Below are 23,940 nucleotides of genomic sequence, written 5' to 3'. Positions count from 1 at the left end.
TAAATTTCCAAAGCCTCTTGTAGGGCATGTTAACTTCATCTGCGATTTCTCGAACCAGGAAACCGAGATCTAAATAAATCAAATATATGCAAGAAAAACTATGCAAATTAATAACAATGTGTAAACATATTTAAATATCTGTGGACCTGAGACTAATTCAGCGTCGTCCATTTCAACGGCGTGATAAATTGGTTTGTTTTTGCAAGAAGCGAGATAAACAGTATTGAAAACCGGTAATTGATGAACGTTTAGAAAACAAAAACAAATTTATTATCACAGAGACATTCACCTGTATCTGCCACTGGCACGATAAAATAGATATTAATTGTTGGAAATGGTTATAGGAATCGATAGTGATTCAGGTCTTCAAAAAAGGTGCGTATCGTGGCCGCTAGATGGCGTTGCTGCGGAAAAAAATAAATGGCCCTAGCCGAGGTGTATGGCAACCGGTTTTACCAACATTTATTTTTTCTTTTTCCAAAAAATAAAAAAAATCTCTACTCTTTCGCCATCTAGCGGTCGATCTTGAACTCGGTAACCAAGTGATTTATTCCCTTTGTGTGACATTGCACTATTGCAGTTGCAGTCGAAGTCCTCGCGTTGCTGAGTCCCTCAAACAGCCTGCTGATTTCTGAGCACAACATCAATCTTAAGTGATTTCGTCGGCCGAAAGCGTCAGGTACAACACCTCTTACTCATCATTATTAATTATTATGTGTTAGCCTTACACCTTATTTTTACTTTAAGACGTTTACTGTTATATTAAAGTCTGTTGGAGACAATGTTGTCATAACATGCTGCAAAACTCTCCCTGTAACAATTTCCCCTCCACTTTCTTTAATGTAACTTTGCAATTCTTCTACACAAAGAGAAATGCAGATGGGAAATAACAAATGTGACACAAGAAATCATTCGTTTGTAGAAATGAATAAGAATCTTTCCAATACCAAAAGTCAGCATCATTGCCTGCGAGCCTGCCAATGTTTTCCGTACTTGCCTTCAAATATAAAATTTGGTCATTGATGTACATCACAATTGAAAATATATCCAACCTATGTACATAATTTGTATTTCTTACTATGCATTGTGCTACTTTCATGTAGTTGAGGCCAACAGGTTGCACAGGTTACCCTAACCCCATTACTCTTGGAGTATATGTTATGCAGTAAACTTTTAATGCAAAGCACAAGTAGTACTGTAGGAGATTTAGTAGCTACTTTTTATTTTCGTTGCTTTCTGTCATTGGGCGATTTGTGCAGTTAATAGACCGGCCGAATAGCGGCTGGCGCTGGCCACACCGTCTCGGACGTGGTAAACCGTTTACGAGTACCGTGGCGTGTAGTATGCAAACGGGAATTTTAGAGGTACCCAAAAGAGTATTAATGACAAACTGTGATGTACTCTGTGAAACTTTACCTAGTGCGCCTGCGAATTCCAACGAGTACTAAGAGAAAATGTGTAAATATACGTAAACTTCAGCTTAATTCAAGGCAGGACCATATTACTTTACTATGAAAGTAATGTGCCAATTATGAATCAAACCACAAGACAGCAGCAATAAGAACTTTTAACGCATTTGAACAAAAATCATGTTCGGAAGATGCGATGCGTGATTGACTCGTTAAAACCGGTTTTTAAAAATTCATTCACAGGTTTTAAAAACTTTGGTTCCTCCCGCTCATATTGCAACGTGCACTTGGGACTCATTTAAATTTACGTTCCACGATAGATGATATACATATGATAGGGCACGCAGATATTCTGTCCAGAGGTGTGCGCCTACCTACCCAAAGATTTGCGATGATACTTAAAATACAATGAAAGCATTTTGTCGACAGTCAAATTCTTAAAACGCTTAAAAGCTAAACAATCACGGAAAAGGAATTCACATGCGTCGCCTTTATTAAATTAAACGGAGTTGTTCCAATTAACATGACGTGATTGACTGTATCTATTTCAAAAAGCACCAGCAAAGGAGAATCTCAAAAAGAATTGTTGATTGAATAGGTGTATTTTTTCATTCCAGGGTCCAATTCAACCATTTTACACAACAAAGTAGTGACTGGCAAGTCCCATTCATCCTAAAACAGCCGAAAACTTGAGTGACATTGTAGTGACGAGGGACCGTAGGACATGATGCTGAAACAATCTTTGCCGTAAGGAGAGGCGCATGGAGCAGTGGGTACATCGCCGATGTAATCAATTGGTCTTGCTGACGTCCCTAACGTGACGTACTATGTCAGCAATAAAATAGCAATCTAGAGCAAATCAAATGTGGTTCTGTTAGTTTCTTTAGATTTTCTTTGCTTCAAATTAGAATTGAATAACTCACAGAGGAATACATAGTGGATTGTTGGCGTTGGATGCCAAAATTTCAGTTCGTTGAAGTGGAGGAAGTCACAGACTGATGGCTCGTGTTCCACAGCTTTAGGTTTTATGGGTGCACAACCATCAGAACTAGATTTTGTTTTGCTACAGGAAAAGCAGTTTGAATTGGTGGTGTATTTTCAATGGAACAATTGTCCAGATTATTAGGGTCTTCTGGCTGACGAAAGGAGAAAACATTCTCACTTTTCACCATCAATTAATAGTCTCCTATGGAAACAAAACATGTCTAGTTAGACTTTAAAGCAGAGGGGGACCTTGATTAAGAATGATTTACCCTTTTTATACTGATGAAAACCCCTCGAAAGTTCTTCTTCACGTTCAGTTAGGGATGACGGTTTCAAAGACAAAACATCTGGAACAGATTGGAAAGAATAGAATTGCTTCTCGTTCCTTCCAACATCCCGATCTTCGTAACAACTATTGTTATCTCTCGTAATCGCAAACCTAACACATAATAAAAAGCAGACTCCATTTAGAAAGTAAAACAACCAAGTTAACACTCTTCTAATTACCGTTCTTCCCCTTTTCATTAGGTTTCCCCATGTTGAATTCAATTTGACCGACATCAGCCGGACTGCAGGAGCACTGTTTTAGGGATTCAGCAACGCGAGCACTTCGACTGCACATAATAAAGGGAATAAATCACTTGGGAAATAATAAAGGGAATAAATCACTTGGGAAACCGAGTTCAAGATCGACCGCTAGATGGCGAAAGAGTAGAGATTTTTTTTTTTTTTTTGAAAAAGAAAAAATAAATGTTGGTAAAACCGGTTGCCATAGAGGTGCTGAAATTTTAGGGGGTAATTTGGCGTTCCGTAGCGGTGACGGTCTCGTGCAGATCAATTTGTTTTTTGTTTTGTTTTATTTTTTTTTTACTGAAAATAATTGTCAACCAAACGCCATCTAGCGACCACGATTTAAACCTTTACACCCACTTGAGGAGGAGTTCAATTGCTATCGATTTCTATTTGCATTTCCAATAATTATTATTGGTCTGATCGCAGTGGGTCATCAAAGAATTTGTTTTTGTTTTCTTACAAAAACATTCGTTAGTAATGATTTTCAATGTTGTTTACCTCGCTTATTACAAATATATCAGTTGAATTCGACGTTAAAATGGATGATGTGGAATTCACGACACTGATTTAATTCAGTGTGAAATATTGAAAATCAGTAACTATAGCAAATAGAAATCGATAGTAATTGAACTCCTCCTCCAGTGGGTGATTTCCATAAAGGTTTAAATCGTGGCCGCTAGATAACGTGTTGGTTGGTGATTATTTTCAGCAAAAACCAAATAAATAAATAGCCTTCTCCGAGATGCTGAAAATTTAAGAGGTCATTTGGCGTTACGTACTTACCCGAGGTCCTGGAAAAAGAGGGTAATTTGGCTTTCCGTATAATTTGGTGTTCCGTAGAAGGGTATGGTAAAAAGTTGTGTACCTAAGAGTTTCGATAGAATCCCCATCGGAAAATTACAGTCCGGTACCAGGTTATGAGTGAAACCTCGTTTAGAAGGAGGGTTACGGTTTTTTTTTATCTGTAACTATCTAATTTCCAATAACGCTAATTCATGAAGCGAAAATTCAAAAGGCGTGACAAACTAGAAATCCAGATTCAATTACTACGGAGCCACGTATTTTATTTAATTTTTTTAATTTCATCATCTACGTAGGAAATCAAATAAATTTATTTTTTTTTTTTTTCATCTACACAGATCGTTACAGGAAATTTGCGCTTTCGGACATGCTTGGAAAAACGATGCGACTTTTTTCGATATGTAAAATAGCCGAAAAGAAAAATACCATCAAAGCAATTCTGAATCGTTAATTTAGTTATCCTTAAGCAATTATTATATGTATTATTAGATAGTATTCCATATATTAATTGATTATCCTTCCGTGACCACCAATTGGGGAATTTCCTTGATCCTGGTGTATGGATCTAAGTTTCAACAGGCCTTAAAATCCCTTTTCTGGAAAGTCTCTGGTGCGGCCAGTAGTTTCGCAAGTAAAAAAGAAAACGAAAAGGTTTGAGAAATTCTACGTAATTCTTGTTAATGCAACGAAACTGCCTACAAACTTAACGAAATTGCTGTTCTTCACAGGTGATACAACGTGTATCAAATTCGGATTATGAGAAGTCACCCTAAGAAGTGTTCAGATGAAATGTCTGCATCGGCCTTTCGTTGATTAAATGGAAGCTCATCGCTGTTACATCATGTTAGAGCTTTAAACTCATAAAGATTTATGAGAAATTTGGTGTTGCTAGCAACGATGTTCAGCTCTTAGCAGTTACAAACCAAGTTCTATTATGTAAAAGGAGCACTTGTGTTTTTGTAAACGTCGTGCTATTATAAAAAGTAGAGTTAATTTAAGTTTTGCGTAGCTGTGGTTTTTCTCGATTTTGTAGTAATTATACTCGATAATAGGTGGCCAAACATTGTAAGAAAATTGTGGCCTCCTACGTAAATATTAATGAGTTTGGCGTACATTTTTATAGGAGAACTACACATACTTTCGTAAGTGAAAGGAAACTAGACGTAAAGCAATTAATATATTATGTCCAGCCATCCAGATATTTTTTGAAAAGGCCAATGGTAAAAATAACATTGATGGCGGCGGCACGAAAAGGTGCCTTATGAGTAGGCGCTAATGCCGCCACTTGCCGAAGGTACTCAAGTGATCAGGTCAATAACAAAGGCAGCAGGCCTGACATAAATTTTTAGAGTAGGGATCGTCAACGAGATGGCCTTTCTTTGAGCTTTGTCAACTGCGCTACGTGGAACGTACCGTCGGTCCGTTACTTGGTAGCTGCTCGAATGGGGCCGTGAGTGTTGATTAGACCCTTGATCGGCATCTCCCCTTAAACGTATTGGGCTGAGATGGATGCAACAACAACAACATGAAAGACCTTACTTGTGAGTCTCCAGGTCACATGATGCTCTCCGTATCTCTATGGTTGTATGGTGTTCGAAAGTTTTTCGTCCTCCCACCCCCCACCCCTCCTTCTTCGCGTCCCTTTTGTTAGTTGTAAAACATCATATAAAGTTGGTACGATGCGACTGACAGATACCTGACGGTCAACATTTAAGGTAAAATTTTTTTTTTCGTCCACAACGGCACCTAGACTCCGTATTGGATGTAGGTATGTCAGCAATACGCCCGATGCCTAGCCCTCTGCCATATTGCTACCTATTACTTTCGGAAAAAATGAGCTATTCAGTCTAGACGATTTAAAAATTTTATAGCTTGATATGGTCGTAGAATGGTGAAAGCGCAGTTCTTTCATATCCCTCTCTGCAATTAAAGTCATTTTATCTCTTGTCATAATCCGATCAGAATTTATCATACCGGTCCCTTATTGTATATCGTTTTATGCTTTGGACCATGTCACGTCTGGCTTACGACAATGGTCGTCCCGCATTTATTTTTTCGGTTTCACTTTTGATTGGATGCATAAATGGAGTTCGTGCTTTTGATCAGTACCGAAAAAAGACCGTGCTAGGGCGTAAAATGGCCATCAAGTCCTTGAAACCAATATAGATCAGGCAGTGTTTAAAGTTTACTACAAGTACACTAAAGAGATGTCGATAGAAATCGACTGCATGAAATTTGTTATTTCAATTGTTCTTTACACGCGGTATACAGAAACCTCTTTCTGATTGGAAAGCGTGAAGTTCTATGCGACGATCAAAATGTGTTGAAATCTCGTCTTCTAAATCTAGGTATAGACTAATAATCATGTGTTGGGCTCAGTTTAAGTTCACCGGCACTGGAAAAGCAATAAACAGCCATGTATTACATCGTTACTTCAATTCTGTCATACTATAGGCTAGCGTGGAAATTTTGTTTGTTAGCCTATTTATTCTTTTCCAATAAGCTTCCTGTGTGATTGCGTATATTTATGGGCATCGTTGTGTATAAGAAAAAAACAAAAATGAAACTCATTCAACTGTGTGTGCTCGATTAAATTTGATGAAAATCAATAACTTCTTGACTAAATTCAAGTGCGGTGTAGCTCTTTTCGCAAGACTACCAGCAGAATTAAGCGAAATATATACTGTTACATTGTAACTTTACACTGTTGTGTAATAGCGGGTTCTCTTATTGACCTGAAAACGTTTACGTGCGGCGTAGTTAATCATTTGATTTACGACAGCATCAGCATTAGTATAGGTGGTGTAATTGTTTATTCATGGATTATCCATTCAACTGAAAGGATAATTTAATTATTTAAAAAAAGAGAAGGAAAAAAAATGACGAAAAATAAAAACAATATGAATGCTTTTAGAAGGTATGACACCATATTACAAAGACCTGCTTTTCTAATCAAAATTTTTTTTATTTTATGAATTTCAACGGGGAAGCGTACCCAAATCAATAGACGAAAGCTTAGCGCATATATCTTAGACATATGATCAATGTCTACTTTCCATATTATATTAAATTCGACCATATCGTGGGTTTGAAAGTAGCGTAGATCTCGGGAGGAAGAGCATAAAGGCATCACCGGTAGATTTCTATCTTTCCTTTAGACATCGAGTTTAGGCATGACTGGTGTGCATTCATCCATTTTCCGCCTGTTCTCGTTCATTTCAGGCTACGAATCCCTTTTGTGTTAGAAGACGGAAAACTATTTCCAAAGTTATTGACGATAGTAGAGGAAGGAAGCACTTCACTTGTGAACGTTCGAATGATATGCGTGACTTCCAAGACATACCTTCCAAAGAAAATGGCCTAAGCTGCTGATTTAACTGTGAAATAGTTCAAATCACTGGTAAATCATCCGAATCGGAATCCGATGGAAAACATACGCCGAAGCCCGTGATACGGATTTTAACGCATCCAGAGAGAAAGAGAGAGAGAGAGAGAGAGCCCATAGAGAGACAGACGACAGGGTGTACTTTGCCTTCCCGTTAGGTGGTTATTCTCTACAGTTAAAAACCCGGTAAATACTTGAATGAGAGAAGATGAAAAAGCCATCTAAGAAGCAGTGTCCAAAACCAGTAAAAATATATGTACAGCCTCTGATGCCCCCGTCTTCTCTTCTCTGGGTACCATAAAACTTTGTGAGTTAAAATTTTTTTTTTTTTTTTGTTTCCCCTCTGCTTTTTCGGCGATCACAAACCTTCGGCCTTTCGGCACACTCCTTCTTCTGTAGTTCCCTTTGTCTCCCCTCCTATAACCCTCACCTGAAAGACTGTATACTGGATTGCTTTAGATTTTTTAAAAAGATGACCTTACGGTAGCTCGATGGCTTCTTTCCAACATTTGGATGTCTGTATTCAACTCTTAGTTTGTCCTCTTTTCAGCGTTCTTCAGCAATCAGCACAATTTTCCGCTTTCAGCATTCTTATATAGTTTGGTCGAAGAGAACACACCGTGCGCTAATGTCACGCGTCAAAATGGCGACCACTCCGAATTCGGAGGGTATAGTTTCCAACAAGAAAGTGAACCATAGATTGCCGTCTTCGATCAAGTCTGCGTGTTCCCGAATCCATTTGGGCGATTCGCGATTCGCCAAGCTTTTAAGAGCGGATCGCGACATTCGGCAAGGAACAGCACGCATTGATTGTGTGATGGCTATTATATTTTTATTGTTATTATCTTCCTGTTGCACGGTCTGTCTATCAAAAGCGAGAGGAGAGGAAGAGCACGCGAGAAGGATTGTCACCGGGCCGCCATTTCTTATTTCGCGCCATTTCTGACTGATCGGAATGAGACCATCGGGTATGAATTGTTTCTCACGCTTCGAAGACAGGTAGTTACTAAGAAGCTGATGACAGTACCAATAAACTATAGAAATGGTCGCTCCGTAACCGACAGAGACTCCGTAGCTTAGAGAGGAGAGAAATCTATTTTGTTGTTAGCTTTTGAAGAACAACAAGAAAAAAAGAAAAAAGATAAAAAAAAAAAAGAAAAAAAGGGAGAGAGAAGAGCTTGACAAGAGCTAGCAAAAGAAACCTATTAAACAAGAAGGTTACAACTGGAAAGTTTCCTCAGAGGATAATCGACCGTAACGAAGTTACAAGTCGATGGCTTCTTTTCTTCTTCTCTCTCCCCCCCCCCCTTCCTCCTCCTCCTCCACGTCTGCCTTCTTATTTCCTGCCGTTTTACCTGTAGAAAACAAGTAAGTAACTCAGAGACCGGCTAGTGCTACCTAAGGGTATAGACTACTAGGGAAAAGGAAGAAGAAAAAAATATATATATATACAGTACATATATATAGTCAAAAGGGAGAAATGAGACTTTTTAGGCCTTTGCTTCTGTGAAGAAGATGTGTTCCAGTAGCTGCTAGGCGTTTATATGGACAACAAAATATCTTAATGTTCAACCTTTTTTTTTCTTTTTTTTTTTTTTTCTTTCCTTCTATATTGAGGGACAGGCATTTTTGTGACTGGTCCAGCTCTCGACTGCGGATAAAATGAGCCGTCACGCTCACTTTTTGAAAGACTCGTCATTCGGAGGCTTGGGTTTACGGGTTAAAGAAAATAAAACTTCTGTCGAGAGAGAGAGAGAGAGAGAGAGAGAAAAGGGAAAGAACAAGTTGCATTTTATTGCTCATCGTCCGCTTTCCGTTCCCCGGTAGCTGCTGCTGTAAATATTCATATTATTAAAACGAAAAATCCAAGGTAAAATAAAAAATAACAAATAAATGTATATATGAACAGTATAGATATAGTATACATGTGCAGTATATCGACAGAAATATTGAGTTTCGCTTTGAAACGTAGCACTCGCTGGGTCGTCTGTTCCGCTCAATTAGCCGATCGGACAGCTCCATCTAAATAGTTTCGTTTTCTTTTTTCCTATTCAGCAGATCACCCAGAGAACTTTACTCGCACTATATAGACACGGAAATTTCATTGGATGGCATTCGTGACACGGTTGACTTTTTTTTATGGCATCCTATACCATTGGATTATTTTTTTGTTTTGTTTTTTGTTTTTGAAATCAGCCTGCTGGACGGTAAATTCATTTGCCCCCTTTACTTACCAACGGATGCCAGCAGCCTACAAGAAAGAATGTTTATACTAGACAATAACAACTCTATATATAGGAAGAAAGAGGTGGCCAAGATAAATACAGCATTTCGATCTCCGGTTTTCCGATTCTGGAATGGCAGAAGATCAGTAAAGCGAAACAGAACTTGTACAGAACGGAAAGGAGGAGAGAGGAAGAGGCAGAGGAGGACGATGATTTCGAAGCTGGAGCAACTTGACGTCGAAAAAGAAAACAAAAAAAAATAAAAAGAAGGAATGCTTCCATTGCCGAGGCAGAGAGAGAGGCATCAGGGAGAGATAACTCGAGTGGGGTGGGGGGGACTGCATTATATCTATACGTTGCTTGATAAACCAGGTGGAACGGACACGCCACACGGCGTTTCCTTGTAGACTCTCTCTCTCTCACTCCATCTCTGTGTGTTGTTTTCGTGCTGCCCTTCTGCCCGTTTTTTTCGTTTTTTTACCCTGCACAAGTCTTTATGCTGATCCATCCAGTTGTAATTCAAGGACATAACAAAAGAGGTGCACTGTCTCGACTCTCTCTACTACCTTCCCTACTTCATAGCGTTTTATGAAGTTTGTAATATCATTTTTGTTTTTTTTTCCTTTTTTTTACAATGCTATGGACGACGCGCTTGGTTGGACTGATCTCCACTGCAATAACGAACAGTCGGATCGTCCTCGTGCATTACACCGAATGACTGGACGGGAATTGATATCGATTCAGCCGATTCTCGGCGACTCGGCGTGACTCACTCGGCAAAAAAAAAAACAACAACGACATCGTTTCAAAAAGCTGATTTTTCTTTTATACGTCGAGTGTGGGCATCATGCAAAAGTATATAGGTTCGTTTTATAATACAACTAAAAGGGAAATAGAAAATGATCGACAGACTGGCAAAAAGTGAGGGGGGGAGTTAGTGAGGTACAGGCGCGAGGCGTCTGACGGTAGAAATAATCCAGTTATGAAATAGCAATTCGGTGAAGGAGGCGAAAAATAACAAACAGAGTAGGGAACGATGGCGCCACCCTCAGCGGTTCAAGGTGCTCAGCGTGCTTTCTTTTTATTGTTTCTAAAAAGAAAAAAAGAAAAAAGAAAAGAAAAAAAAAAAAAACACTTCACCGGACGTGGGTAAGTTACGACACAAAATTAGTGGCCCATTCAAACGATCGATCTTTTATCGTTCGACGATTGGCTCACAGTCGTCGGGCTGGCGCGGTCAACACACTTCCGCCTGGTTTCCCACCGCTGGCCGCACCACCGACGTCTTACCAAAATTACAGCACCTTGGCTAACGATATTCCACGTACGCCGATAGACTTTTAGCCTGCTTGACTTGAAGGGAAAAAAAAAAAGTCTTCACCCGAGCTGTCCTCTACACACTTGGATTGAATGATATCGGCATGGCCTTTGTAAGAGGAGAAGCTTAACGACCGAGGGGGTTGCTTACATTTCCACGGTTCCGCATTCAAACACGGTATGCGTTCTTCGAGAATATGATTTCCAAGATATGATACCGTTGGAATTTCCTAGCATTAGAACAGAGACGTCGGAATACGTACATTTTTGGTTGTCTTTTGTTTTGTTCCTCTTTTATTTTTATTTTCATTTTTTTCTTTTCTTTTTCGATAGGGAAAAATATGGAAAAAAACAACAAAACAAAACAAAAAATAAAGTGAAACGACAAACAAAACATGGGAGGACCAAGTGCGAGTATGCGACGTGCACCATTGTTCCTGCTGTGTGTTATAGGAAGATGGACCAGGACCACCCTGTGCTCCGAGCACTCGAGAACCTTTCCCTGGTATTCCTCGTCGTCTCTCAAGTGGATCGTACCGATAAAAATGCGGACCTCCACCACGCACAGCGTTCCTCGTCTCCGTTTACTTGTGACCAACAAAAACAAAAAACCGAAGAAATCGTTAAGCCAAGAACAAAAAAAGAAAAAAAAAAAATTGGTGGGCCTCCAATAATAAAAAAAAAAAATTATAATAATAATGCGATCGAGCCATTTGTTTACACATTGTGGCATCTTTGTATTCTTTTTTGATATTATTTAATCCAAATGTTTCGTTTGTTTTTCACTCACGCACTCTTGTGACTCGTATGTACAACAAAGAAAAGAAAAGAAAAAAAAAACTACATACAAGAAATACATTGGGCATACCTCTGATAAAGACTGACATTGACTTTACATAGCAACGAGAGCTAATTAGTCTGCCACAACTGAATTACAACATTTTTTTTTCTTGTTGCAATTGTTGGGCCATCATGTTTTTTTGCTTGCTCGTTATCGCAATTAAGCGGCTTTAGGGGGGTGGGAGTAAACGAGAGAAGAAGAAGAAAAAAAAAAGATGACTTAGCACAACAGACAAAAAAAAAATGGAAAAAAAAAGAGAAAACATTCACGAACACGTACTGGAGAGATGGAAACATGAAGTCAGACTCGACTCTCCATCAGATAATATAATAATAATATAAAGCGTTTAGTTTACAAAAAATTCGAAAAAGAAGGGGGGGAAAAACTATAATAATAATTAATTCCGCGGAGAAAAAGGTCATAAAGAAAGAAAAAAAAATAAGAATTGGTTCATTTCGTCCTGAGATCCTCAATTCGTTCCGGAGGAGTTTTGGGGGTTAGGGGTTGGATTGATAGATAGATGTAACAAAAAATTATTTTCAGAAAAACGAAGAGAGAGAGAGAGAGATAGAGAGAGAGAGAAAGAAAAAAAAAGAAGAGTTGGGTGAAACATCTGTGTAGTTGTAAGTTCACGACATAAAACATATCACACATTGTGTCAGAACAGGTTGAGAACAAAAAGAAAAAAAAAATTAATAAACCAGCAAATAATAATAATTAATAGTATTCGTAATAGTAAACAAGTATCCGGAGGATCATGTCCCGTTTCTCGTCTGAGGGGAAAATTAGATAGTCGGTGGAGAGTTGAGGGACTGAATAGGTTGGAGAATTAGGACACAGGGTAGGGAAAAAAAAATCAAAAATGATTTTGGTCTCTTTGGACTGTGTGCGGACAAAAATATAAAAAAAGGGAAAAACGTAGCAAAAAAATAAGAATAAAGACATTCAAAGACAAATCAACAACTATTTTCAAAAATAGGCAAAGAAAAAAAAAAGAATATTTGTGAGGCAAATTATATGAAACGTTCGTCATGTTGCAAGTGGAGAAAACAATTCGCTCGACGACTCTCAGACCGATGTTGCGAGGACATCTTCATGCTGCAAGGGAAACGGTCGTTTGTGTTCACTGGATAAAGAAAAGAAAAAAAACAATAAAAAAAAAGGGCAAATTAGATTTTGGAATCAAAAAGCTGGAGGCCATTTCTCACACTAGTCAACGCTATATATACACACACACACACACATTTTTTTGTTGCTTTCACGTAATGCAACAACCACCGGATTTGTGTCTAGTACTTTATAGCCGCCAGCCAAAATCCTCGCACTTGAAGGCGAACGAGTAAAAAAGAACAAAAAAAAAAACAAAAAAAGTATAAGAAACAAAATCAAATCAAAATCTCGCCCGGCGGGATAAGCTCGAGGCAACTTCACATCCTGTCTCTCTCTCTCTCTCTCTCTCTCTCTCTCTCTCTCTCGTCTATATAGTCGCGTGTACGTCGGTGTGTGTGCATGTATGTGCGCGCGCGTAAGAAGAAAAGGAATGGAGCCAAAGAATAAGAAAAGAAAAAAACTAAAGAGAGTACGAGCTTCCGGTGTTTGTGGTTCAACAGTCGTCTAGTGTGTTTTGTGTGTCTTTTCTTCACGGCCTCTGCAGTGTGCAATAGGAGGTATATAAAACCAAAAACCAAAAACAAAAAAACTAGTGCTCCAGGGCATTGGAAAGGCTTCCAGCTGCCCCGGTATATTAGCCACCCTCGAAAAACCACTAAACCCCAGTGTGTGTGTGTGTGCGTGATTTCTTATTTAAAAAGGGGCACCAGATAAAGAAAAGAAAAAGAAAAAGAAAAAAAGGCAACTACCCTAATGGTAATGGCGCAAAGAAACAATAGAGCTTATGGCATTGAAATAACTCAAATAAAGACGATGAGAAATGTTATGTTTACCTCGGCGAAGATGAACACGTGACGCTGGGCGTGACCGACAGTCTCTTGTCCAGCGTGACGTAAGTTGGTTCGCAACTCGAAATCACCTCCTTCGATTGACAAGAGGACGAGTTCAGCAGCTTGTCGCTGTTGAACGTTTCCACGTTGAGCGCTTTGCTCGTTCGGTGGATGTTGTACTGTTGTTGTTGCTGCTGCTGCTGCTGTTGTTGTTGCTGTTGCTGCTGCTGGTGGTGGTGGTGAGGCGACACGTCCTTCGTTTGGACGACAGCGTAGTCCGGCTCGTTGATGGCCTTGCCTTTGCCGGTCGAGGGGAAGTCCAGCGTGTTGATGATCCGGTGCTCCTCCAAGCATTTGTCCATCTTGTCCATCTTCTTGCTGATGGAGTGGACGACATTCTGCTCGTTTTGACGCCGGGCCTCTTCGTCCGATCGCATTTGTTCCTTTTGACGGCGTTTCTTGAGGCAAACGATGACCACGCAGGACACGATGGCGATCAGAGGGACGGCCGTCGAAATGGTGGCGATCATGACGATTTGGGCGACAGACAGCGAAGCGTCCGAGGGCACGTTGCTCAAGCGGGAAGCGCTGCCGAGCACAGTCGGTGCCGTTGCGTTGAGTTTGGCCGCGGCAGCAGAGCGCTCGCATCGCAAGCCCGAGTAGCCGCGCGGGCAGACGCACTTGTATTCGTTGATTCGGTCGATGCAAGTGGCGCCGTTGAGGCACGGCCGGCTAGAGCACTCGTTCACTTCTTGGCTGCAATCTTTGCCGGCGAAGCCCGGCTTGCAAGTGCAACGGAAGTCATTCACTAGATCGTGGCACTGGCCGCCATTCGAGCACGGCTTCGTCAGGCAATCGTCCACGTTCGTTTGGCACAACGAGCCAGTGAAGCCCGGCACGCAGAGGCAGCGGAACGAATTGACCAGGTCGGCGCACGAGCCTCCGTTCAGGCACGGATTATCCGTTTGGCAGTCATCGATGTCCGTCTGGCACAGTGGGCCCGTAAAACCCGCTGGGCATATACATTTGAAACCGTTCACCTTGTCGACACAAGAGCCGCCATTTTGGCACCGATTCACAGCGCAGTCATCCACCTTTTTTTTTTTTTTTCAAAAACAAATCGAAAAGAAACAGTTGGTCAGTATATAGGTACTTTGGTGTGTTTAAATGTGTTCCCTACAATCTAATTCAATGAAAAAATCGAACGGTGCTAGCCGATCGTTTTTTTTTTTGTTTGTTTTTGTTTACCTGGTGGCCGCAGTTGGCGCCATCAAAACCATCGGGGCAGAGGCACATGTAGCCCTTGTCGGTCGTGTCCACGCAGGTGGCACCATGAAGGCATGGATTGTCGGTGCATGTCTGCTGTGTAGAAGTTTCGCAGCGGCGTCCGTGAAATCCCGTCGGGCAGTTGCACGTAGCATTTGTTTCGCCCTGCATAACAAATGAGATTTGGTTTTTGGAATAAATAAATGCCTTGCTCGTCAAAGAGTAACAACGACAAAAAAACAAACAATAAAAATCCACTTACCGAACAGGTTCCACCGTTGAGGCACGGAATGACAGTGCAATCATCTTTGACCAACTCGCAATCGGTTCCGGTGTACTCGGCAGAGCAGGTACAGGTGTAGGAGCCCTGACCCGTGTTGAAACAGGTGCCGCCGTTCTTGCAGGGCTTGTGATTGGTGCAGTAGTTGAGATCTTGATTGCAAAACAAACCGCCCCAACCTTCGTTGCAATAGCACTGCCACGGTTGTTGGCACGATCCGTGCAGGCAGCCCGGGTAGCGAATGCATTGGTCGCACAATTTGCCTTGCCATCCCAATTTGCATCTGTGCAGCAGAAAAGGGAAAAGGGAAAAGGAAAATATAAAATATAAATAAAATCGGATACAATTTGGATCAAATTAAGAGCGATGAATCGCCAATCGAAACACGTAAGAGGCAGTAGAAAATAGAATGTGAAAACTTACAGGCATTCGTTGGGATCGTTGCAGAAGCCGTGCTCGTCGTGGCATCCAGGCAAGCAGATGGCTATAAAAATCGATAACAAAAGCAAAAGAATTTTTAGTTTTAAGAACTGGCAAAACTATAAGACGATTCAATAGCATGGAATTAAATGGGATTATAATAACAAAAAAAAAATATTATAGTAATAATAATAAAGAGAGAGAAAGAGAGAGAGAGAGAGAGACAGCAGAAAAGAAGCGTGGGATCTGTCCAATGATGTACCGTTTCCAGGTGAATGGTTCCAATGCTCTTGCGCAGTACCTCAACTGTTGCATCCCCTCCACTCTCGCCACCCTACCCCACCCTATTATCACAATGTGATCCAACAGAGTGCAGACACCCTTCTCGCAGTTTCTTTTGACATGGATTTAAATGGCTACAGCTGCGGGCTACCCGACGTGGTCGCATAGAAGCGTCACAAACGTATACGGGGGTTTTTAAAAACTAGTGCAGATGTTCCCTTACACACACACACACACACACACACACACACATACAAACAGGCATAGCCAAGTGAGAAGGGGCAGATGGTGACCCGATCGACCCAAGTGGCAGATGCAACCCCCCTTCCCCCTTAAAACTGGTAAGACGGAGAGAGAGAGAGAGGGGCGAGGGAGAAAATGAGGGGGAGAAATAATAGAATAGAAGAAGAAGAAAAAAGAAGGGAAGACTGAGCGCAGAAGGGAAGCTCCGTGAACACACAAAGCGGCAACCAACTGTTAGGAACCCCCCATTCCCCGTCTACCCACAACACCTTTAGACGGTGGGAAAAAAAAAAAAAAACTTCAAGAAGCCCCCCTCCTCCTTTTCTCCGCCTTCTTCCTCCTTCTTCCTCCTTCCCAAATCATGACAATTCACACATGATAAGAGATTAATCATATTTTCCAATGATGGTGATCATATCTAGCGATTGCCAGAAGAAATTAAGCCACGAATCTTCTTCCCTTGCGCTTCTTTTCTTTTCAGTTGTTTTCTCTTCAACAACAACAACAACAACAAAGAAGAGCGCGCACGGTTAGCACAATATCATGATTGCGTGATGCCAACCGGTTACCTGTCCCCTGAGCTGCTATCCATCCGCAGCCAGATCCCGACCACATAACCCCCAGGAGGTTGAAGGCGGGTCAAAGGTGACCACCATTGGGTATATCTTCTTCTTCTTTTCTTTCTTTTTTTTCCCCCCTTTAACGGGCATGAGAATGAGGCTGCAGGTTGACTACCAACCGCTTCCATCAAAACGGCAGGGAACAGACAGACAGATAGTCACACACACACACACGCATACGAAAACAGCAGAGACTCCCAACTACCGTTCCAGGATGGAAGGAAGAAGACAACAACAACAACTACAGCAACATCCAACTTGGGTCGATAAGTTGATAAAAAAAAGAAAATAAAAGAAAGAAGACAGCCATCTGATTCGTCGTTAGAGGGAAACGATGATCGACCAAAGATGTCAAAATTCCCACGGATATGGCGACAGAGAGAAGGAGATGGGGGGGAGGAGGGAGGGGAAAAACCAAAAGAGAAAGGAAGGAAGCGCCCAAGACGGTTCGGTAACATGAGCCATCAACAGAGGAACCAGACGAGCTCTATCTCAGTCATCGAGTTCATTTAAGGAAAGTGGGGGGGGAGGGGAGTTTATTTTTAGTCAATTAGTTTGTTTATTCAATTTCGTTTTTTTTTTTTTTCGATTGTTGATGTTGTTTTTACCTTTGCTGCAGTACTCGCCGCTCCAGCCGGGGAGGCACACCTTGTCGCCGCTCGGTTCCGAACAGGTGTAGTGGCCGAATTTGTCATCGCGGGGCCGGCAGAGGTTAGCGCATCCGTCGCCGTAATAATGCTCGTCGCATTTCACCCGATAGCTGTAGTTGAGCGCGTGCAATCCATCCGCGTCCGAATAAGAATCGGCTTTCCACGCGTTCGACGAATCCATCCACCTTTGCGTGGCCATCTGCATTACAAGCACTTTGCCTATTCAATCCAGACGAGAAATTCAAGAGTTAGTTAAGGTTCTTTCTTTTTTTTTTTCCTTTTTAAAGCTCTCTCAGTGGCATATGGTTGCTTCGAAGGTGATGGATAGATAGCTGGAAGCCCTCTACGGTAGCATCAAGATTATCTCCCAGTTTTTTTTTTTTTTTTTTTTTCACAAGGCAGCGGAAGAGACGCCAGATGGCGCCCGGATGGGAACCCCCAGACCATTTTCAAAAAATGGAAAATAAAAAATACACACAAAAAAAAAAGATCCTCTTGAACACACACACACACGTATAGATACAACGGTATCGATTTTGTTTTATTTTTTACAACATCCCATTATGCATTTTAGTCGCTCAACATAACCAAATTCAATTTGTAACCAAAATGGCCACCCTATTTTTTTTTCTTCTTTTTCTTTTTTGTTTTAAAAGGTTGGGAAATGAAAAAAAAGTAAGAAGTTCACACTTCTTCCCCAAGTCGTCTGAAAGTATCAAGAAAACGACAAAAGAATTAGAAAAAAAAAATCTACTACCATGGGAAAGTGCCCCGGGTGAACTAGAACGGTGCGAGTACCTAGAAAGAAACAGAACGAGAGAGAAAAAAAAAAAAAAATTCTAACTCCCCCTCTCTCACCCATTAAGAAATGGGTTCTTTTTGCTTAGCTTTAAAGAGAAAAAGGGCGACTCGGACCACGTGAAAATGGACTCTCTTCCCATCTAGTACAGCCGTCAAAAAGCGAAAAAAAAAAAGTAAGGGGAAGAAAGAAAAAAAAAAAAAAAGAAAAACTTGTCAGCTCGACCGGAAATCTTAATTAAACTACACAACGAGCCTTGCCGTCGCAAAAATTGGGGTCTAAGTCTACATCAGCTATAGCTGCATGTGTGTTCACATGGTTAGCGCTGCCACGCAAGTAGCCGGTCATTTACACGTAGACGATTGGTGTGTAGGTGGGCAGCGGAATATAACAACAACACAAAAAAAAAAGAGAACCCCTTTACGTACCCACGTAAACCGCCCCATGATCTATCAACTGTGAAAGAACAAAACAAAAAAAATAAGAAGCCCAAAAGAACAATACGGTTTCCGTGCAGTTGTATAGCTGTATATAGAGTCAAAAGAAAGTCACACGCAACAGGACACATCCAGACCGCAAAGACAAGTGTGGGAAACAAACGAAAATTTTTATTGAAGTGTTTTCAATCTTAGGGACAAGACGAAACCGAAAGAACAAAAAAAAACGCAGCGGGGTGACGCGCACACTTTGTGATTGCACCCCCCCACCCCCTACGCGCTATATCTATCGAGTAGAGCGCTATACTTGTGTATATACGGGTAACACCGTGTCCACCACCGTTCCCACCCCCGCCCACCAAAACCGAAATGTAAAAACACAAGATTTGAAACTTTTTTCTTTTTCTTTCTTAAACGAGACCGCGCAAGATGTCAACTTGCAAGGGAAAGAGTTAAGAATAAAAGATTTATTTAAAAGAAAAAAAAAGAGTGATTTACCTGTAGTTTTGTTGGATGACTGGTGATAGGCTTCGATGATCAGCGAGAAAGTGCCCTAGAAAAAAAAGGGGGAGGAAAACAAAACAAAAAAAAGCGCCATTTTTTTTGGTTTGATTAGTGTCAAGTCCAGACGAGGGAAGGTGAGAAAAAGAAAAACTTACGGGCCAAGAGAATTCGAATGGCAATCGGACGGTGTATCCATTGGCGGCGTTGTCCTTGTTGGCGTTGACAGATGAAGAGCTGTTAGCGGCAGCGGCGCTAAAATCAAGCGAATTCTCGCCGAGGACGGGTGTGGAAAAATCGCCATAAGTGCACACGCCAGACAAGTCGATGCTCGTTTGGTAGTGCTTGAGGCAGACCCGAAATTGCGTGCGGCACGCTTCACTGCACCGGCCGCCAGTTCCGCTCGAAGAGGACGGCGACGATGTTTTGAATCCGTCGCAGCAATGACCTTTGGCGTCGCGGCCCAACTCATTCTGAAAGCGGTCAAAGCGCAATTCGAACACGCCAGACGCGCTCACTTGCATCGATGCTAAGCAAAAAATGGTGAAAACAAGACACACGAGCGAAATCAATGACGACGCAGCCATGGCGATTTGCAAGTTCAGGGCAGGTCGTAGGTCAAATTGTCTTATCTTTTTTTCCTTTTTTTCTTTTTAAGATTCACGCACGCAGCACTAAGGTCTACACTGCGCACACACACACATGCGCGCACAATCACAGACACACACACACACACACACTGCGAGTGTAGAATTCGGTTTACGGGAAAAGGCTAAAGTGTGTCGATTGGTTGTCACTCGAAATTATCCATCATCATCATCACGGTCTAAAAAAAAATTTATTTATTTTTTTTTTTTGTGAAGAAAGTGAAACTTGGTAATAAACTGACAGAGGCTCTTAGAGCGCAAACTGGTCAACAACAAAAATCAATTGGAGAGAAACGGACGAGTGCGTCCACTTTGTGCCGAGGATGGCGAAGAACTGACGATACCAAGGGCCCATCGGTCCGTACGGTGGTTTCCCGTCGTTGATCGATGCCTCCACCAGGGCGGCGCTGCTGACTCGCCAGGTGGAGGAAGTCCTCAAAGTCCCTCCCCTCCTCCCTTTCCACCGCTAACACAGCACATATACACACACAGAGAGAGAGAGAGAGAGAAGGAAAAAAGGGAAAGACAAAACAAAAAATGAATAAAAAAAAACCAAAAAAAACACGGGCAGAAGGAGAAGGAAATGGCTGAAGCAGAACCGGAAACTTCGGTGGGTGCTGCTGGTCCCCCCCCCCCTCCCTTCAGTTTTTTTAGTCTTTTTCTTCAACTCCGCCCCAGTTCTTTCTAAGCAGACGCTGACGCTGCAGACGCTGACGCTGCAGACACGCAGAACGTCAAATAGAAAATAAGCAAAATTTAAAAAGCAAAACAACGATAGTTTCAATGATTACTCGAGTGCAGAATGGGTCAGTCCTCTGCTGATATTTCCAAGTAACCGCATTTAGCAACTCGTTATCGCTGGTAGACAGAAGCCAACAGCAAAAACGATAGCTGAAGCAAAAAATCAAAAGAGAACGTCGATAAGATAAAGCAGTTTCATCAGTTTAAGTCTTTAATGTTATGATGGCCAATTGGGGTTTTTTCTAACAGACGGCTGCTAAGTTGCGCAAACTAGTTGTCACCCACATTTTTATCTGAATCGTTATTGCATTTTCTTGTGAACGCTTTTCAAAGCTGACGTCCTGTGGTGGAGGGGGGATGAACGCAGTGGGACCTGACGTTAACAAGCCACCGTTAGGATTGAGTTGTTTAAGACAGGCAACTAAAAAAATTGTTTTCAAGATTCAATTCCAGGGCGATCGCTGTCAACGTGAGAATCAACTCCATGACAAGCAAAAAGATAAAAAAAAAAAAATCGAAGAAGAAAAACGGATTTAGATAAATCCCATCCAAAAGGAGAGCGCCAATAAGAAAAGACAAGAAAACGGTCAACGTAAAAAAAATAAAAATGAAAAATAAAATAAAATAAAATAAGAAAAGGCTTCAATGATCGGTGACCCCAGGTGAACCCTCTAATCCTACCCCTGGCTCTTGTCCAGTTTCGTTCTTAATGAATCCCGTGGCTCCCTGGCCATTGATCGACATCCGACACCCATCATTCGATACACCCCCTTCCTATCTCACTAAAGAGAACTGGCTTGAATCAACACCATTAAAAAGTCATCGAACTGATTTCCTTCTTTTTTTTTTCTAATGCCGTAACCACTAACAAGCTAATCGAAAAGCGGGATGACAAGCGACGTAACAGGCGAAACTCCAAATCACTTTCTTAACTGCGAGTTCCGAGCTTCGCAGTCGGGTCACATTGGGAAAAAAATGGACGATCTGCACGTTGTTAACGCGTACAGCTTTTAATTCATGGTCAAAAGACACGTGTGACCGGTTGACCACTGTGCTCGTTGCCAAGCCGGAAATGGTCGACCAACTTTGAATTGTCCAGTCTCGTGCTTTGCTGGTGTTTTAATTAGTTACACAACTCTTGTTTGCCATTGACGTTTCGGCATAGCCTGTTCATCAATGGCAGTCGTTTGAATTGAACTAATGATGATTTCGTGTCACGTTTGTTTTTTGTTTGTTTTTTGCTTTTTTCTAAGGGTAGCTTACGTAACGTAAAATCGTATTGCATTCGAACACGCACTTGATTGTTTTCAATCACGGCTTATCTACTTCGTTGTCAACTGTTTTATTCATCAACTCCTCTGTGTTGAATTTTGTTGGCACCATTCATCCACTGGTTGACAAGAAGAAAAGAAAAACAAAAAACGTTTGAAATTGATGATTCTAGGACAAGAACCATCAAACTAAATGTTCCTGTTTTAATCGCTTGGCTGATGGTGGTAGAGGGACGCCGCTTACGTCACAGCGTGGGGACGCCAACTATAAAAAAAAAAACGCGCGCCGATTACGAGAGTGAACCGAAGGGAGAGGGGAATAGATAGATAGATCGAAACTAAGAGAGAAAGAGAGAGAGAGAGCATGTGTTACGGAACCCAACTAGACGCTTTCCTACCCTATTGCAGCAGCAGCAGTGGGGTTACAAGAGGGAGCGAAAGGTGGTGGTAGTGGTGGAGGTGCATTTTCTGGTGACCATCTGCCCGTGTCCGGTGCTTGCAGCTGCCGCGCCCGCTTTTTTTCTTCTTTCCTTTTTTTTTTTTTTTCTCCCTATGTTATATGCTGGCGTCTGTGTGTGTGTGTGTGCTGCTATCAGTGCTGCAGTGTGTAAGCATGTAGCCAAGGAAGCATCGGAAGGAGATTGTCAAATGGCGGCAGCTGTTAACGATTTCCGTCGCCAATTTTTTGTTTCTCTAGACGCGTGCTGTTTCACATTCGCCAGCCGATGCGTATCATAATCACTTTTTTTTTTTTCTTTTTTTTTTTTTTTTTTTTTGTTGCTTCGACCACAAGTCCTTGAAAACGTGACAGATAATGGCCGAATTCGTTTTTGTTTTTTTCGGTTTCGTGGCTTCTCTCGTACCACAGTCATGACTTTGGCACGTTGATTCTCAATGAACAAGAAAAGAGAGAAAGACACACACACACAAAAAAGTGAGAAATGGTGCAGAGAATATTCATTATCTCTGTTTTCTCTCTCCCTACCTCTGCCGTTTGTCGTCTCGGTCGTCTCCTGTTCAAAAGTTTAGTCTAAAGCGAAACAAAAAAATAAAAATGATATGGTGACCTTGGTTGACCTGGGCCTGATATTCAGTTTCCATCTTTTTTTTTTTTTTGTTCAACCTCTCCAGGGTCTTTTTTTTTTGTGTGTTCCTGATTCAGACGTGCATATCTACCTTTTCATGTGCAAATGTGATGACTAGGTAAGAAAATTACCACCAACTCGACAACTCGGACCAGCTTCAGCCATCTTGTGTTTCGGGGTTTACGTTTTTAGCACAGCAATGGCCGACTATTAGTCGGTTTCCCCCCACGTTTTCTGGAAATATTTTGTAAGCTAACTCGATAATCAATTGCAGAGTGCACACAATTGTGGCACACCTTGAATTTTCGAAACACCTTGTACGTACAGACATTTCACAGCGATACATTTTCCAGATGAATAAGTGGGTTAACCAGAGAAAACTACGGCAAATGAAACGAAAAAACAAAATGGCGGATTGGTCGATTACGAAAAAGAGATTGTGCTGTAATGGCGACAGAGGGGAGGTGCATTGAAATTCAGGTTTTCACCTGCCCTTTTTTTTTTTCCTTTTTTTTCCGCTCTCCGCCCCTATCGTATGGCCTTTCCATTGTTAAAAACTAAGACTGTGAAAACGAACCGGACCCAGATAAGAAAGAATGAAAAATAGATTAGCGGGAATAATGATTACCGCTTCGGTAGAGTAAAAACAAACTTTTAGCTTTTTTTTTCTTTTTTTTTTTTTTTTTGCCTATAATTTGGCGCCTTTTCAGAAAGCTTTTCTTAGTGTCTATTGTGGACAAGCAATATAATGTTCCAGACGAATGATGTAGTTAAACTTAATTGTGTTCAACAATAGTTAACACGTGTCTGCTCTTTCAGACCTTGAAAAAATCATTGGAATCATGGAATGACTGAGCTGCATGTCTTCAGTTGTGTCTCTTTTGTTGATATATTTCCTTCAATGAAGACATTTAAAAAGAAAAATGCTGGGGGGGAAAGCAGGTGAAGTGGGTTAGAAAAAAATAAAATAAATAAATAAGCTAGATCATAAGATATTCAAGGCGTGTTCCCCGAGCGAACTGGCACGCGTCGACAAGCTTTTCTTCCCTGTTGTCCTTCCACGAGTTCAAACTTGTGTAGGAAGAATCGGCTGTTGGAAAGCAATTAACGAGCAGTTAACCGAAGACAGGAATCATGCAAGCCAACATCGTGATCTGTGAGCCAAGTATCTTGTCGTTAACGGTCAATGGCGTTGACGTTGTTACGAAACAATTCGACGTCAA

At 41.4% G+C, this 23,940-nt stretch overlaps 1 protein-coding gene and 3 long non-coding RNA genes across 4 annotated transcripts; 1 reads left to right on the top strand and 3 right to left on the bottom strand.

The window, feature by feature from the left end:
• The first annotated feature begins 506 nt into the window (after positions 1–506).
• LOC116930781 lies at positions 507–2,268 on the top strand. Its single transcript, XR_006650193.1, has 2 exons — positions 507–679; positions 2,027–2,268. It is a non-coding gene; the product is annotated as an uncharacterized LOC116930781 (long non-coding RNA).
• Positions 709–1,214, bottom strand: LOC116930780. The gene is made up of 2 exons (XR_004398557.2): positions 1,079–1,214; positions 709–997 (listed from the first exon to the last, which is right to left on the bottom strand). It is a non-coding gene; the product is annotated as an uncharacterized LOC116930780 (long non-coding RNA).
• LOC123475274 lies at positions 1,993–3,083 on the bottom strand. Its single transcript, XR_006650192.1, has 4 exons — positions 2,901–3,083; positions 2,663–2,832; positions 2,333–2,595; positions 1,993–2,258 (listed from the first exon to the last, which is right to left on the bottom strand). It is a non-coding gene; the product is annotated as an uncharacterized LOC123475274 (long non-coding RNA).
• Positions 3,084–12,135: 9,052 nt separating this feature from the next.
• On the bottom strand, positions 12,136–19,956 carry LOC116929679 (neurogenic locus protein delta). The gene is made up of 8 exons (XM_045178529.1): positions 19,132–19,956; positions 18,971–19,025; positions 17,195–17,455; positions 15,445–15,505; positions 15,004–15,304; positions 14,724–14,906; positions 13,479–14,569; positions 12,136–12,661 (listed from the first exon to the last, which is right to left on the bottom strand). Exons 1-8 carry the CDS (start codon positions 19,558–19,560, stop codon positions 12,604–12,606), a joined length of 2,439 nt encoding a protein of 812 aa, XP_045034464.1. The 5' UTR covers positions 19,561–19,956; the 3' UTR covers positions 12,136–12,603.
• Positions 19,957–23,940: the final 3,984 nt, after the last annotated feature.

This window comes from Daphnia magna, linkage group LG8 (assembly GCF_020631705.1).
Source record: "Daphnia magna isolate NIES linkage group LG8, ASM2063170v1.1, whole genome shotgun sequence".
In the NCBI taxonomy this organism is placed as follows: Eukaryota; Metazoa; Arthropoda; class Branchiopoda; order Diplostraca; family Daphniidae; genus Daphnia; species Daphnia magna.
This window is presented reverse-complemented; position numbering and strand designations above follow the sequence as displayed.